General features: G+C 37.9%; 1 protein-coding gene across 13 annotated transcripts in view; it reads right to left on the bottom strand.

Moving 5' to 3' along the window:
- Positions 1-18,208, bottom strand: part of CNKSR2 (connector enhancer of kinase suppressor of Ras 2) — a 237,459-nt gene that overhangs the window by 60,080 nt on the left and 159,171 nt on the right. For 10 of the 13 annotated variants that reach the window (XR_008330258.1, XR_008330259.1, XM_053387073.1 and 7 more), the window contains one exon: positions 7,311-7,457. The exons of the other annotated variants lie outside the window; for them this stretch is intronic. Coding sequence is in view for 8 of the 10 variants with exons in the window: in XM_053387073.1 (XP_053243048.1) it covers positions 7,311-7,457 (147 nt within the window). In the remaining 2 variants the exon portion in view is untranslated. The remainder of the gene's footprint in view (positions 1-7,310; positions 7,458-18,208) is intronic. 13 annotated transcript variants of the gene reach the window in all.

Here is an 18,208-nt window from a genome sequence, read left to right on the forward strand (position 1 = left end):
CTAAACACATAAAAACAACTTAAACACGTGGAAGCAACAATTATTTCAGCTAGCTATAAACCAAATAATTTTCTAATTCATGGTACTGGTTAAATGGCATCATGTGTAATTTATTATGAATCTACATTGATTTACTGCAAACTTTATGTAAACATTTTAACTTGAAAAAAGCTTGAAGTAATCCATTCAAACATTAAAGCTTCACAAGCTTCCTTGTAATCATGAGTTTTACACATAAAATCATGAGTTTTACACATAAAAGGTCTAACAGCATCCTTGAATTATAATCTGTTGGAAATGGGGGGATGGCTTATAAGTCTCTCTATGAACATACATTGACACTTGATATGTTTACACATCTGGAGCATCCTGGGGCACTGAACTTATAGACACCCAGTGAGACTTTTGCGGTAAAAGTCCCCTTTGCACAAACAGCCAAGACTTACAACAAAGTGAGAAGGATGCACTGCTAACACTTGCTACAACTAGAGATGCAAGGAGAAGTCACTCCACCCTGCATGAATAAGCAATGGAGCAGGAGCACAAACAATGAAGTAGGACTCCCCAACACCCTTTATCTTTCACTTTCCCTGAGATACACAGAGCACTCAAAACACCAATGAATGGAATGTCTTGCCCCACTGCAGCACTGGGGAACATGTAAGCACTTTGAGTTGTTCTGGAAACAGATTGGTAACCAGTGCAGCTATTTTAAAACAGAGGTCACACAAGATCTAAACAGAACCCATCCAGTAATCTGTCCACTGCATTTTGGACCAATTGAAATTTCTGACTTGTCTTCAAAGGCAGCCTCACATAAATCACATTGCAATAATCCAATTTGGAAGTTAACAGAGTATTGAGTGCATGGGCCAAGTCATCTCTGTCCAAAACGGCCATAGCTGGTAAACCAGCCAAAGCAGAAAAAGGGGCTCCAGTTACCAAGGCCCCCTGAGCACCAGGAACACCCAAGCTGCAAACCTGCTCCTTTCAGAGGCGTGCAACCCCATCCATATCAGGCTGCATCCCCACCACTCACACATGAAACCCCTTTTCAAGATTCAGCTTCATTTTATTGTCTCACATCCAATCCATCACCACCTCCAGTTATCAGTCAAATATCTCAGCTATCTCTCCTGATTCAGATGGAATAAAAAGGTAAAGGGACTCCCAACCATTAGGTCCAGTCGCAGACGACTCTGGGGTTGTGGCGCTCATCTCACTTTACTGGCCGAAGGATCCGGCGTACAGCTTCCGGGTCATGTGGCCAGCATGACCACATGCTGGCTAAACCAGAGCAGTGCACAGAACTGCTGTTTACCTTCCCAATGGGGCAGTACCTATATATCTACTTGCACTTTGACATGCTTTCGAACTGCTAGGTTGGCAAGAGCAGGAACCCAGCAACAGGAGCTCACCCAGTCACGGGGATTCAAACCACCGACCTTCTGATCGGCAAGCCCTAGGCTCTGTGGTTTAGACCACAGCGCCACCCGCGTCCCATTTCAGATGGAAAAGAGAGCTGCATATTGATGGTACTGCACCTCAAATCTCCTGATGATGACTCCCAGAGGTGTCAAAAAAGGGATATTTGACACTGGGTGATAGTTGCTTTAATATTTTTGAGTCCAGGTAAGTAAGGAGTACACCACCACATTCTTCAAGGCATGTGGCACCTGGCCTGCTCCAGTGAAGTATTAGTCACTTGCTGGACTCACCCAGTCAACTCCCTACAGCTAGCTGTAACAAGCCAGTATGGATAAGGGTCAACCCTGCTTTGCAGAGGTCATCCAATATGCTGGCAAAAAAATATATTACCAAAACCAGTCCTCATCAAACACTGTTATGCAGTTACCACTGTTCAGGTCCAGGCAAGCATCTTGGTCACTGGACTTGGTCACTGGACTTGTTATAGTTGTTACAATTTTGGGTCCAAGGAGCATGTTATAGAACCATGGCATTCAGTTTTGGTGAAAACCCACACCCACTCCCATCTCCACATTCCACAAAGAGGCATTCACTACCTCCTGGACTTAGCCAATTTCTTTCTGCTAGATGTTACAGGCCAAGAAGAGCAAGGGATATGTGGTTATGCTTAAGGCCTACGTATCTAAATACCTGTCCATATCCTTTGGTTTCAACAATTCAAAACCATACAGCAAAAGAAGACTAGATCCTAGGTAGCCTCATATTGCTTTAATGAACCAGGTAAGCTCCTGAACCAATGGATGGAACTCCTCAGTTGGGTGGTAATAGAGAAGTAGATGCCACCACCATAGGCTTGATAACAAATTTTTATTTGTGTTTGTTCAGATTCACATGTGGTTTTCCATCACTTGCACCCACGTGGTCTCCTTGCCTGCTTCATAGTTCCTGCAACCCCCGGTAAAGGAAACTTTCCTTTTGTTTATATGGCTATTGGCTGTGCTAATTGAGCACAACTTTAGCCCTTGTAATAGCCCTAGTGCAGTGGCTATGAGGAACAGTGAGATCATAGGACTGTCCTGTCCATCAGACAAGAAAGTTTCTGTGCTTAAAAAATATTTATCAACTAGCAAAAATCAAATGGGAGTAACAACAAAAAATATACAGAATGTGTGACCCTTTAGTGATAAAGATTGTATTTCTTCAAGGGAAACAGCACAGCAGAGAAACGTTTCATTTAGCAAAAATCATTTAAAGTATCAGATTGCTCATATTGAATTAACAGCAGAACCTCAGCCAAACATGACAGTCACAGAATAATTTTAAAACTTCTAAACATGAAATGTTGTATGACTATAGGGACAAATTATAGGTTAGAATCAAAGGGATAATTATGGATAAACATTGAAAAATATATTTGTCTATTTAGAACTACACCAATGTTCACTTACATAAATGGAAACCTTAGACACAGAATTAATATTCAGGGATCTTATATTTTTCCCCAGCATTATATAGATTACTAAATTAGTCCAAAGCACTTTTTAAAAGGAGTATTTTCCAGAAGGCAGAATAGTAGGTTCCCCAGCAGCAAACCCATCTTTGATTAAAGTTTACTAGTACTTAGCTTTGTGTGACATCATTTACATTATTGGAAACTACCAAAAGAGAACATCATTCCATCCCCACTCCTTCCAAAAAGGGAAATAACAAGATTGGGAAATGAAACAAATATCACAAAAAGAGGGTGATAAAAATGTATCTTTAAAACCTGGAAATGAAAGAAACATATTTTCAAAAAAAACTCAGATAATTTTAAGCCAGTAGCTTTGAGAAAAATAATATGCTTATTTCAATGCTCTGTTAAATAAAAACTATATAGAAGTTATGCTTACCAAAACAATACAAAGGGTACGGTCAAATGATGATCCCTCTAAGGAACATAGGGGGGAAATCTAAAAATCATGTATAAATCCTGAAATTTCAGTTTTTAAATTTTGTAAAACATTGCAATGAATATTTTAAACTTGAAAGACAATTTAAGAACATGCATCAGCAAAACACTAAGGAACAGTAATATAACGATAATACTCTGGATTGTTCCAGAAAAAATATTTGGCTACTAATTTACAGTCCAAATATAACTATATTTACTTGCAAGTCCCACTGATTTTAAAAAAACAAATTCCAATTAATTATGTTTAGGATTGCTTTGAGACCATAGTACTTTCTGTGTCTAACCACTAATAGCATGCTGCAATGAAATCAAAGACTAGTCACAGTTATGGTGCTATGTTATGTACGTCTACTCAGAAGGAAGTCCCACTAAATTCAATGGGATTTACCTTCTGAAAAGGATCACAGCCATATTCTGAATAATAAATCCCAAGACTGAATTTCCACATTCCGCATAAATGACTGTTGGGTGGAATAAACAGTAAAAATTATTTACTTCACTCATTAAAAGTGTTTAAAAGCAGGATGCTATAAAAGAAGAGTGAATCACTAGGTGAGTCACAGTTTTTGATATAATTCATGTACTATATTACCTATATTATCTTAACTTGATAAATTAAGCACCATTTCACTATCCCTTAGAATGCACTGAAAACAATGCAAAATAACTTTGTGTTCTTGTGGGAATCCCCACATTCCAAAGTTTGGGAATGACACGTTCAAGTAAATTCTGCTTATAATCAAATTGTCTGGTACTGGTAAAAGAACTTTAAAACCATTACTAATTTTAAATGATTATCAGGCTGGCGCATGGGAAAGGGGGGCTTTGGTATTTCGAGACATGTCCTCTGTATCTGCTTTAGCCTGGTGTCTCTCTTCTCCCCGCACCCCCATTCCCCCCCCTAAAGCTGCCTTATCTAATGTCCAGAGCATGAGGATTTGCAATGCAATCTGCTAAAGAACATCATCTCCCTCTTGGTGGTATTTTAAAAGTTGCTACTGGTCATAGAAACATACTCATGTTTTACAAATGGGGAAGCAGACCCATTCTGTGAACTTGTGAGAATATCTCTCAACTATTCAAATGCAGCACATTTACCATAATCGCTGCAATATGACTATGGAAATGGCACCCCTGTTAGTATAAAGTTATGCTTATCTGAAAGTGTAGGGATGTTCTCCAGATCATTTGGAACAAGCATTTGTCCTATGTGTTTCAGAAGTGTAACGCATATTCAACTTTTCATTATGCAAACCGTATCTTGCAAAATAAGCATACTTTTTACATAAGGAACATATTTAATAAATCATGCTATACTATTACACATTACATTAATGCAAAGGTACAAGGTGTAAGCATAAATATGCAAGGGCATATTTACAGAAATAAAAGTGTATCAGTCTTAAGAAGGCAAGTTGCTAACCTTTCATGAAAATTAAGACTAAAAGCTACTGATGTATATTATACAGTTAAAAATTCCATGTTTACAGAGGGTTTTGTTTATTTCCCATCAGTTTTCTTTACTAATGTTCTAACTTGTACATATAGGAGCTCACTGAAAGTAAAGAACCTCTTTTGGGTAAAAGTTCAGATCAGAACATAAAAATGAGAACAAATATTTTACAAAGCTATAAAATAGGATCTCCAATTGAAGTTGCATTTTCAGATTTGAATAACATCTTAGATCTATCAAATTTTGAACTATCACGATCAGCAAACAGACTTTTGTTAGTCATGTAAGATTTATGTTTTACAATTATTGAGACTGTGATCCCACCCCCAACCTGCAAAATGAATTCTAGAGTTTTAGCTTTATGCCTATATCTGTATTAATAAATATACATTTATAAAAACATTTTAAAAGCTACTTTAGAGTTCTTCCACATCTTGCTTTTTGTTTTAAACAGGAACACTGTAACTGTTCTGGAATGTACCCAAGAAGGAAAACAGTGTTCCTTAGTGTCATTTGGAAAGGAAAGGGTTTTGAGTATACATATTTTAAGTGACATATTAATCAAAAGATCAATATTTTAGTTTAGAAAAAGCAACAAGCCTTTATATGTTCAATTGTTAATTAAATTGTATAGAAGTCCAGTTTATCATAACAAATGTTTTACAATGAAACAAAAATACAGAGTTAGGGTTTAACTTAAAATAAGAAAAAAGAATCAGTTAAAAAGCAGGTCAGCAAAATACTATATTCAACTAAGGTATACTGAAAGCAGACCAACTGAAATTAATGGACCAACATTATGTGTCTACTCTGAGTAGGACTAGCATTGGATATAACCCAATATACTTAAATCTATGGATTTCAATGGATCTAGTCTTGAGTATGACTAACGTTGGATATTACCCTTTGGAACTATTTACCTGAGCAAAATTATGCAGGGATGTGACCTGTACGTATGTTAAATATAGCTGAATATAGATGGGCTTAAGACAGTGTTTGTAAATTCTAATCATATTTTGTGTTCTAAGCCACTCCTATGATATACTGACAATATGTTTAGCAGGCAACCAAACAGCAATCTATTATGGTTTATGGTTTGATATGAAGATTTATATTTATTTCCCTTTCCTTTATATATTTTTACTTTCCTTTATTGCCATCATTCCTATTCTATTACATGATTCCAGTCTTCCTTAACAAATCAGAGCACAGCAGTAGAGGCAGGCAGGCAGGCAGGGCATTCAGTAACATTCACAGAGATGGCATTCATTAAGTGTACCCACCTTTCCCTCTCTTTGTCAGCAGAATAGACAAAGGGAGGTACAATCCTGTCTGGGGCTGAAACCAATATGTGAAGAATACTAATTGTTATTTACTTGTCTGGAAAGTAAAAGAAACCTAACCAAGGCAGGAAATTACATTTCCACATCTGTGAGAGTTACATTGACATCCACCTGGCTGCAGTGCCCAAAGGAACCCGAAAAGCTTCTTACTTTGGCTGCGCTTTACTGAGTTCCAACTCAGGTTCTTTTGCCACACACTCCTCAACCCTACCCCCTTGCTCTGTGTCTATAGAACCTGATGTCTAATTATGGGTAGAGGAAGCAGGACCTTGAGGCTCCTGGCATGGAAACTATCCACTGTTTCTTTCCCAGCAACAACGAATCAGGGCTCTACCACTTTCTTCATCTACTCTGTAGGTGTGTCTCTTGCTTATATACATTTGAACTGGTGGGGTGGGAGTCTAGAGATGGAGAATGTAGGATTTAACAATGTGGTTAAATCACAGTCTATTCAATTTTTTATTTTTATTAAATCAGGACCTCATACTGTAACAAACTGTTTGGATTTGGATTTGATATCCTGCTTTATCACTACCCTAGGGAGTCTCAGTGGAGGACAGAAGTGCCTGGCGTTCTCTGGTCCATGGGGTCACGAAGAGTCGGACACGACGAAACGACTAAACAACAAAAGGGAGTCTCAAGCGGCTAACAATCTCCTTTCCCTTCCTCCCCCACAACAAACACTCTGTGAGGTGAGTGAGGCTGAGAGACTTCAGAGAAGTGTGACTAGCCCAAGGTCATCCAGCAGCTGCATGCGGAGGAGCGGGGAAGCGAACCTGGTTCACCAGATTACAAGTCCACCGCTCTTAACCACTATACCACACTGGCTCTCCTGTTTAATGTTGCATAGTAACCTATAAACATTATATAGGGTGGAAAGCATATCTAAAGTTTTGTGAAATAGAGCAGATATATGCAACTTAGGAATACAATATTGTCTAAATTTTGCAAGCTTGGGATTTAATGTTAACTGAACTCTAGAGAATAAATGTGCAAAGATCATGTCAAAAACCATTGTCAAAGCATACAAGACTAAATCCACATATGCTGCTGAGATGAGGCACAATAAAGCAGCATTGAGATAATCTATAGCTAAAATGATGGTGTATGATTTATGATTAAGCATCATTACCTGCAGAGCAAGGGGCTTCCATCTCATATTTTTCAGTAAAGCTGGTGCTGAGGTAAGCATGCTCTGAGGTCGCTTTTTCAAAGTTAAGATAACACCACTCGGATCCTCTCGTAGTGCATTCACCAAATTTTTCAACTGCCACCCCACCTGGTAACCAGCAAAATTATTACAATAAAATTGAGGTACAATATTCACAGTGTAATCTTCCCTTTTTAATAAGATTAGTAAAATCAACAAAGTTTTAGAAGATTAATTTTTTTAAAATGTCACAGTTTACATCACTGAACCATGCCATCTAAAAATCAGTATTATCAGGATGCAATAAAGTAGGTTATGTGCCATTTAAGCCTAAATAATGAATACTGTACACTGCTGCTGCTGCTCTGCTGCTAAGCTTGTTTGGGCGCTTCTTTTAATTTTTATGTGATCCTTTAATAATTTGTTTGAAACTAGTTACAGTTGAACACTGGAAGATCAAAACATAAAAGAAGCTTATGCATTTAAAGGACTTTAAAGGACACTGCCCTACAGTTTAAAAAATACTAGCATTATTTTAGCTACATATTCCATACTTTATTATTTTCTACAATCAAGCATGCTACTATCCCTCTCCCCCATACTTCATGTGTTGTGCCATTATAAAATTAATTATAAAAAAATTGTTCTTTCAGACTAATCAAAAATTAAGGGCTTATCCAGACTTCCTCTTCTTCCGCTGCTTTCCCCTGGGGAATACTGCTCTTTAGTGCTCAGTTGGGGCAAACAGCAATTGGGTTTTTTGTGGATTGCCATTTGTTCTGATTTAAAGCTAAAGAGCTTTTTTTCCTGGGAAAGGAGGGGAGCAAGGGGAAAACTCTAGACCAGTGCCTATGCACTGATTAGAAGACCTCTCAGACCTGTGCTTTCTACGCACAGGACAAGTGCAAGTATGGACGGGTCGTAAGACAACAAAAGCAAAAACACCCCACAATCTGGTCTTGAGTGCATCATAAAACCAAAGTATACTATAAATGCTTCATGCTTTAGCAGTGCAATTCTAAATGGCTCCAAAAATTTCAATGAGCATCAGTAACTACAAACATAAATGTCAATTATTCAAGATCAAGATGTGTGTCGGATATATTAGCATTGAAGTGCGGAAATGCAGTTACAGAAGTCATGGCACTACCTTCATGATGGCATATTAGGCACATATGACAGAACTAATGTTTTTAACTGGTCTATATTATCACCTGAAGCAGCTAATAGTTCTGGCACTGGATGTTCTTCTGACCCCTTCAGTACATATATCCTAAGATGCTTGTATTCTGCTAGTTCCCATCTGTCACCTACCATCTACCAGGTATAGCAATCCTTCCACACCAGTGGCAGAGTGACTAAATTTGCTATGTTAGTCTAATTACATTCCAGCTCTGGTGAAGATACTTGATTTTTCAAGGGCAAGCGTCCTACACTTCTGGTTTAGTGATAAAATTGGTGCACAGAGAATAGACACAAAACATTTAGGAAGGCTTTTCCTAATTAATGCAACCAAATCCTTAGCTTTAGAAAATGAACAAATAGGTTTAAACAGTTGGTACTATCATATGTACAGAGCAACTTAACTGTTAGCTGTTACTTTTATCCAACAACATCAGGCTAGGGGAATGAGATGCTGCTGCTGATGTCTCCTAAACCATTATGTTAAATGAATAATAGACTGCAGTATATAAAAGACATCTATTTCACTTCCTTATCCTCTGAGAACTAATCCTCTCAGTCACAATAGGTAAGCAATGCTCATATATTGAGAACAATGTGAGAATTTGAAATAAATACAGATAGCTTATCTAACTTGTTCTCCAAAATGGGAGAAATTTTGAATGTGTAGCAGACCAGTCAGTGAATGTTCCTCCCTTCTCCAACCCATTTGTGTGTCTACCACAATGAAGATGAAATAACTTCTAGACACCCACAGTCAATGGCCAGAAAAATGAAAGCAGAGGCATGGAAATTCAATGTGATGGCAGAAATCAATACAGCAATTATTAAGGCCATGGCAAGGATCATTCATCACAAGGACACCAAGTTCTGTGGGATCCCCGTGGTGACTGGAATGTGTGCTTGTGTACTTGTACACAGAACAATTTTGTTATTGTTTAGCAAATGACATAGCAACAACAAGTGAAGCTTGTCCCTTAAACTCCAAATACCTTTGAACAATTCATATAAGCAAGATGCCCAAATGCTGATTACTGGATGTTTCCATTCCAACACAATGAAAAAAAGCATCCAATCAAAAGTGAATTTTATATAAAATTATTTAGCTGCAATAAATTTATTGCAGATATATAATGGTAAAAGTACTAGGAACCTAACCTAAACAGTATATTGTAAGAATAAATTGAAAACTATATCCTGACATGAAACTGCATCTCCATCTCAGACGATCCTTCAACATTTTTCTTAATGATATTCAACAAATATTTCTTATAGTCTGGCACTAATTTGCATTATTCTTCTTTCATAATTTAATGAGAACTATTATATTAACTATATTCACAAAATTATGCAGTGGACTAAGCAGACTGCATGTATTCAGTCTGAAAAATAAAACCATCAAAAATTCTGCAACAATATGAACCAAATTTGGGGTCCAGAAGGAATTATGCCACATATTTAAATTATACAAATTGGTTACTATTTGCTTCTTTTGCATAAAGGATTCTGCTTCATGTGGGGCAGGGATGAAGAACTTCAGATGAGGAGACTGAATGTGTTCCTTCTAGATCTTTGGTTTAGCCCCCAGGCTAAACCATGAGACCTGCTCTGCATCTTTCTCAAGTACTTTTGCCTGAATTGTGTCTGTGTGTGTGTAAACCTCTCATTTCTGTGTACAGTACTTGAAATGTAGCTTGCTATACAAAAGAAAGAGTCATATCTGCTGCTCCATCCCCTTTTGTCTCTCGCCTCCCTGCTACGGGCATGAGGCCCCCAGAAGCTTGCCCATAAAAGAAGGTAACCCTCAGGCCGATAAGGCTCCCATCCCAGCAAAGAAGTACTAGGGTCTAGAACCCTGTCCCTGATCACAGGGAATCCTTCTCAGCTTCTACTCTCTTGGCTTCAGAGATTTCAATAGGCTTTACTAACTTGGAATCATTGAGTTGGAAGAGACCCAGGGGGTCATTTAGTCCAACCCCCTGTAAAGCAGGATTCTTTTGCCCAAAGTGGGACTCAAACCCACAACCAACATGCTTTCAACCTTATTTTTGCAACTGCAACTGCAGTAAGTACAAGATAGTGCAATGTGTAATCATCATCTGGAGTATATACACATTCCCTAAAATAGGGTTGTTTACATGCAATCTCAAGGATGGTTGTACCAAATCACTATACTCTGTGCTATCTTTAGTGTGGGTACTCTTTGAAGAAAGTGACAGAACAGCACGTAAACAGGTTGGTTTGTTAATATGCCTGATGCCAAATACTGTAATATTTAAGTCAATAAATACATCAAGATACTATTACGTTGCACTTTGAATAGTGTCTAGCTGATAAACTGGCTTTCCATTCTCTACTACGAATGATGCGCTCTTATGACCTCACAGTGATTTCTCATTTTATTTGAAGCACATTTCTTTGCTCAGGCTCTCTTCTTAGTCTTTGCTCATACCTTTCTGATTTCTACTACAACATTTTACAAAGAAATTATACAGCATAACTACACAAACTGCTTTCCTTTAAAACAGAAACAAAAAGTTAAGCCCTTTCCCTCATGTTTTTCCAAGCTCCCCCCGCCTTTCTTTTCATCCTTTGGCTCAGCATCTACATGATGCTAATGTTTCAGGGGAAATTAACTTTCTTATATGAATCCTGCCCATATACTATAAGGCTGTAAACAGGAATTATCTAAATAAGGGTTATCTATTTTTCAGTTACCTCATATACCTCCTAGATGCTTAAGTGCTTATTGTTTAGAAAGCGTTATTAATATGACATAGAGCAAGGAACACCCATGCATGCAGGCCTCAATCAGTATGCTAAATCTCCCAGAGTCTGTTAACTAAAGGCTATCTATTTTAACCTTTTGTTATTTAAAGTCCATAGTGGACTGAATTGGTTAAACATTTTGCTGGGTTACATTATGACTTGTGCTCAGCTCAGCACAACTCTACTGACAGTGGGTAGTGATTTTTGCCTCCTCTCTTCAGCCCAGAACAGTGTGCAAAGTGAAGCTCAGAGCTGCAGAAGGAAGTGGAGGAGTTCACTGGATCCTCATTCCCTGTGAAAATGGAAGGAGCCTTTCCATTCATGCAATAACAGGTTTGTATCCAATCCAATTATAAAAATTCCACTCCTCATTTGCACGAACAGTCATTGAGGAGATAGCAACACATGCCTCACCTCCCAGCAGTGGATTTCCTGCTGCTTACTATGGCGGGGGGGGGGGGGAGTGGCAGGAAGGTAATAAAACAAAAGAATTGTAGAATTGGAAGGGTTTCCAAGGGTCGTCTAGTCCAAGCCCAGGCAACGTCCTTTAACTGATATTCCCAGGGATTGAACCTTGAAACTTTGGATTGCAAATATGTGTTCTCTAATGTGACCTATAGTCTTTCCCTGAAAAACTACCTAACTTCATTTGTTGATTTGCATGACTATGTCAAAGGGTGGTTCCACATGGGAGATTACTGCATGATTGATGTTTCTGATGCATGTATGTTTTTGGGAACTGTCCATATGACATCTTCAGCATCAAAATGTCAGCCCACATTTCTTCTATTTAATCTAGATTTATTCTTTCTGCAGGGGGGCAAGGAAACACTCTTGCCAATGAGCCATTTAAAAATTATGCCCTTGCTCAGAAGTATGCTAAATCTGAGCTAGAAGTTACAGAATCCACTTCAGATAAAGTAGCAGTAAAATCACCATCTTGCAGGATCCATGCATGGGCTCAGTTAAAAATATGAGGACCGGAAACTAGACCCTATTTTTGCAGTTGACAGCTTCTTCCAGCATTTGAAGATGGTTCTTTGGCTCCCATTTACATAGTGTATGTCACTGAGCAAGATGGAAAAGGAGCCATATAGCAGTTAGGGGATCTGCCTCTTTAAAAACCTGACTTATTGTCCAAATCTTGAAATGTTGCCAAGAAATCAAGGCTTCTCTCAAATCATAGTATCTTGTGGGTATTTAAATCTTCTTTTAAAACTTGCTGATAGATAGGTTTTTCTACACAAGCATTCAGAATCTGTATAATACCCCAGCATTTCAGATATTTTACAGAGCTTTCCATCTAGGGCTTCTTGTTTCTCTACTCCTAACCTTGACCCTGTACCTCTTCACTGCCTGCCCAATCTTTAGCCCACAACAGATTAAAGGTGTGCAAGAATCTTAATCTATACACACATACACACAAACATGAACTTAATCTTTTCCCAATGAACTGTGCCATTCAAATTTCCCTTTTACACTATTAATGTAACAATGGCAGTGGCAGACATGTAGTAGACCTTTTGACCAAAGATGGCTGATTTGTTTTTTACATAGTTTTTTTCATAAAAATTTTCACAAAAGCATAATAAATTAAATGACTATTTTTGAAAAGACAGACTGAGCATATTTTAGATAGCAAAAGGTGTGTCATCAGAAATATCTAATAATAAATTGTCTAGAAAGGAACATGGAATTGCTGATAAGATTTTCTAGTTTTTCTTCAGTGAAAGATTCGTTTCTGACAAACTCCTTCATTTAGTCTTAGTTATAAGCACATTCTTAGCCAAAATACAATGTTCTCTATTCTGATTATGATAGACAGCGGAGTATACTGCATAAAATTTTGGTAGCTAATTAAAAGAGACATATAATGTTTAAATCACTGCTTACCCTGTCCACATTTATGTAAATAAAAAATGAAGTCAATACATTATCCACTATAAGAACGCCCTACATTGTATTTATGCTGTCTCTAAAATTAAAATTTTAATGTACAATGCAAAACGTAACTCTTTAGATATCTCTGTAGTTGTTAAAATATGGAACCAAACAAATAACAACAATGTAACCATATATGTGCTGACTCAGAAGTAAGCCTCATTGAGTTGAATGAGACTACTCCTCTGTAAGTTTATATAAGATTGCAGCCAAAGACAATTTTTCCGAAGCTCTAGGTGCAATCTATTTTTGTATTATGGTCTATTTAATGTAATTTAATAATGCTCAAAAGCAATACTTTTAAGAATGGATGGAGAGCTTTTAAACACAGTATAATTAATATAAATTTTTATTTATTTATTTGCAAAAGTGCTGCTAAATTATGTGAACTGAAGTAACAGGAGCGTGTGTTAATCATAAAGCCCTGAAGCATGTATTTCTTGAAGACTTCATATGAGTAAGGCTCTCATTTTAAAGGTTTCATAAAAAGCACCTGATTTTAAAAATTAAAAGGAGTACTCAAAACTTACTTAATTTACAACATTAAAATGCAATTTTGTGAATATACTCTAATAGCAAAAGGTCCTTTTAAGCTGGAAGCTTTACTGACCCAAATGTTTGACTCTGTCAAGTAGTAGGTGGGTGTTACCTCTGACTCAGGATGCATTACTCACGTTACAGTTGATAAGAGGCAGAGCCTGGAATGACAGAGACACAGAAGTTTAGGGTGAAGAGAGTCACAGATTCCAAGTCCTTCTCTTAGGCATGATTGTGAAAAATGCTTGGAGTCGGAAGAGCCTTGTATATGAATCATAACTTTAAACTGATCAATAACTTAATTCTGAAAGTATAATAGCTATTTTAATAATCATATAATTGTTTTCCTTTTACAAAGCCCCCTGTATTTATACACTTAACATCCTAAACTTCTTTACTTGGAAATCCTATCAATAGCTTTCACTTTCAGATGATTATGCTTAGGCTTATGATTATGATTAAGCCTTCAGACCATGTCTTCAAATCACTTGTAAATTTTTTAAACAGGGTTAACTTTAATCACTTAGGGATCAGATGTTCTGTTTGAGGGCCTAGTGAAAGGGGAAATGGAGAGCAGCAATTTTTATAAAATAAATGAATCCCCATTTAAAAAATGTTCTGGTCATAGCCCAGGCAATAATGGGCCAGATTCAAAGACCCTCAAAATTAGCCCAAATATACTTAAAACCTGTGATGTATTTTCTTTCCCCCACAAGCGATTGTAACTTATTTTTAAATAGAATATATATTCAAAAACTGTTTGTGATACAAAGTAGGCTTAACTGTTCAAAGAAGAAATTGGGGAGAGGAGAGGCACACCTCTTCTAGGATCTACTGGTCTTATGGGACTGAAGTAGGCTTTTGAAATATAGCCAGTTTTTAATTCCTCAAAATGGCTTACGCTTATTCAGGAGGAATGTTATCTTTCTGAGGGTGGCAGAATACAATGCTTCATCACAAACTACTCTGAAAACACCCTAGTTTCAAAAGTGGTTTATATAAGACTGCTGTTTGAAAAGCACTAAATAGAAAGCATCGATGGAGATGTAGAACTAGTTGTTTTGTTTTGATACATTGTAACCTATAGTTACTCCCTGGTAACTAGGCAAAACAAGCTACAACATTCATCCTAAATTTTGGACATTTTATTTTTCCTCCTGCTAACACTCTGCACTTTGTGTAGGCATTTTGCCTGAAGAAGAGTGCTGGAGAGGTTGAAAGCTTGCCTCAATTTTGTGACGTTTTGGTTAGTCCTATTAACCAACTGCGTTGTCAACTGTGGGTTTTTGTTTTCTTACAGACCAACATATCCACCTTTCTGTTTTAGTACAAGTCATTATAGACTGCCCTGAGCTGCTGAGCTAGTGGAGAATTACATTCTTCACTATAATAACTAAGTGGACCTCTGAGACAGAATGTAAATTTCATAATAATGATAATGATGCAAGGGTGACTAGGTCACCCATCAGTTCAGTATTAATTATTTTATACTGTTCTTTCCCTTGTACCAGTACCACCTTCACTGAAAGAATCAAACTGTTTACTAAGATGGGATGAGAGAACACTGACACACACACACACAGTATGTGTGTGTGTGTGTGTGTGCGTGCGCGCGCGCTATAGTAACAGGTATCTATAAACTAAGGTTACTTGAACTTAGTCCCCACCCCCAGCTCCTGGGGGCTAAGCCCCTGAATATTTTGGGGATGGGGGCCTGCCTCCCATGTCCCCAAAAACACAGAGGCGAAGCGCAATGCTCCAGTGGCCAGCTCCTTCTCCTCCTCCTGCCAGGGACAGGAAGAAGGGTTTAAGCAACCTTCCGCCAGTGGCAGCACCAGGAAGAGGCGGAGGAGGAGCCGTGGAGCCATGCAGCTGCCACATTCAGTTCCACGCACAGATACTCCCAACATCCTGATATCACATGTGCAACCACTGCTCCCCGCCCCCTCAAATCACCCTCACACACCGGCGCTTCTCCTTGAACTTGGCACAAAAGAATGGATGATTCTGCTTTTTCTGAACTGTGACCATTCATATCTAGAGCTGTCATGGTTTATTCCTTTACAAGACTAGGCTTACATCTACAACTAGGCCTAGTTTGTTCTGTGCAGGAAGACCTCTAATGGAAATTCCCTTTGAGCAATAAGACCCTTGAGTAATTGGACTACAAAAATAGCCATTTTAGTGGGACTAGGAAACATAAAGTATTTTGTATCAGTATGGACAAAACAAGTTGCTGGGGAAGAGTGAAAACAAAGGTGGAAAGGAACTCTAAAGTTACAAAAAAATGGATAACTCCGTGTATCCTAGTTCTGAACTCCTTGAAGGAACTGCAATTCCTTATGAACCTATCAGAATGTATTCTGCAACAGTTCATGCTACCATGTTTTTCCTCTAGAAACTTCTTTATTTTTTAAAACAACGTATTTTAATTAGAAATGTGACTTATGACTTATGGCTCATGACACCTTTTGGTATCAGAAAAGAGGCCTGGAGGACCACATTCAGTCCCCAGGCCTGGAGTTCCCCATCCGAATTCAGGATGATATCCAACATTAGTCATCCTCAGACTAATCAATCCACTGTAATAAGTGTTAAGTATCTTAAGTCCTTTTCTTTTCATCGGTCTACTCTGAGAATGACTTAGTTGGATCTCACCTTCAGTTGTTTTACTTGGTTGAACAAAAGGGTGATCAGTGAACAATCCAACATGCAATGTATGCAGTTTTATTTAATTTAATAAGGGCAGGCAGGAAATGTTCCAGCAAATACAGATTGTAGCCTAAAGTCCACTGAGTTCAGCAAATATTTTGATGACTGTTTCTTCAACTGTTGTTGCTGCAGATTGCATTGTTTCATAGTAAACTGAAGTCTGAATTAGCTATAACATTGTTACAGCATAATCAATGCGAGATTCATAAATTTTCTAATATTAATTTGTATACTTGGAGGTTGTTTGCACTGCCACACCATCATTAATTCATAGTAATAAGCAGAAAAACTAATTTTTGTATTGTTGCATACTATTACTGCATTAAACTAAATTATACACAATTGACAGAATATATCTTAGCTATGTATTACATGGAAATTATTTTATAATTAGGCAGAAGTTTAACTAATTCAAGTGTATAAAATCTTCCAATTCATTCAACTGCATATCTGGAACTGCAAGAAAAAAAGCAAATATCTACTATGACCTCTTGCATGCTAACAAGAATCAACTAGCTAATTCCTTGATGCATCCATAGTTTTTAGGCAGAACCAATATTCAGAACTAATGATAAGCGTTTTACACTGCACTTTTCCTAAGGGCTACACAAGTGGTTCACATACATTGTCAGTGATCCTCAGAAAACACTGAAGGCAAGCCATTAGTATTATCCTGATGTAACAGATAAGGATAGCTGAGATAGAGGCTCACTTAGGAATACCAAGTGAGTTAATAACAGAGCTGAAGACTAAACTGGAAACTTCCAACTGAAAGCTTACGCTCTCAACCATTACGCCACATTCAGCATATACAAACTGATGCACAGTTTCAATTGTGTGCAATTCCGAAAACCTATAGTACAGCTATACAAGGTATCAAACTATTTGTAGTGCAAAATTGACATTGGAATTAATCCTTAGCATTTGTATCTAAACTGATATCATTCCCTTGGCAGCAAAACAAGAAGGATTTATTGTAAGAATAACCTCACTGCCATTATAAACAAGAGCACTGACTTAGGGGCATATTAGCCTCCTGGCCAATGGATCTTCAAGTTAATACTACTGCAGGGACTCGGTGCTACAGCAGCTTCTCCCCAGTACTGCTTGAATTGTACTGGCTTGGGGGCTGGAAATGGGCTATATACAAGGTAGGTGGAGGGAGAAGTATTCTAAGTCTGAATTGCTCAGACATGCTCCTGCCCTTACATGTTGGCATAATGTTATGTTAGTGACAGAGATGGTGCAAGTCAAAGAAGCAAAGCAAAATTTCTACTGAGAGCAAGGCAGAGCCAAAATATATTGCCCCCTCACTTCCATCTGCTTTGTCCACACCATCACAATAGTGTATAGAACTGCAACCAACTCTGCACTCAATCATAACAAATCCACAACATAATATAAATCCTTAAAAACAGATTCCACAGCTCAGATGACCAGACACTTGGTATCACATCTAGCCTCATGTCATATAACCTTGGAGGGAACTTTGGTGATTGGCTCTATGATAAAATATTACACTTTATACAAACAGCCTGGTTTCAGAACAAACAGAGGAAGAACACACTATTAATGCTACTTATCTCAGACCCCTTACAAGTACTCTGCTGCAGGATCATCTCCCTTCCACAGCAGGAACTTCTGCTCTATTACGCCAGCTGTGTATACAAGAATACATCCCACATAGATAAGCAAAGGTGGTGGGAAGAGAGAAACTACCGAATTTTTCGCTCTATAAG

Source organism: Podarcis raffonei, chromosome 4 (assembly GCF_027172205.1).
Source record: "Podarcis raffonei isolate rPodRaf1 chromosome 4, rPodRaf1.pri, whole genome shotgun sequence".
NCBI lineage: Eukaryota > Metazoa > Chordata > Lepidosauria > Squamata > Lacertidae > Podarcis > Podarcis raffonei.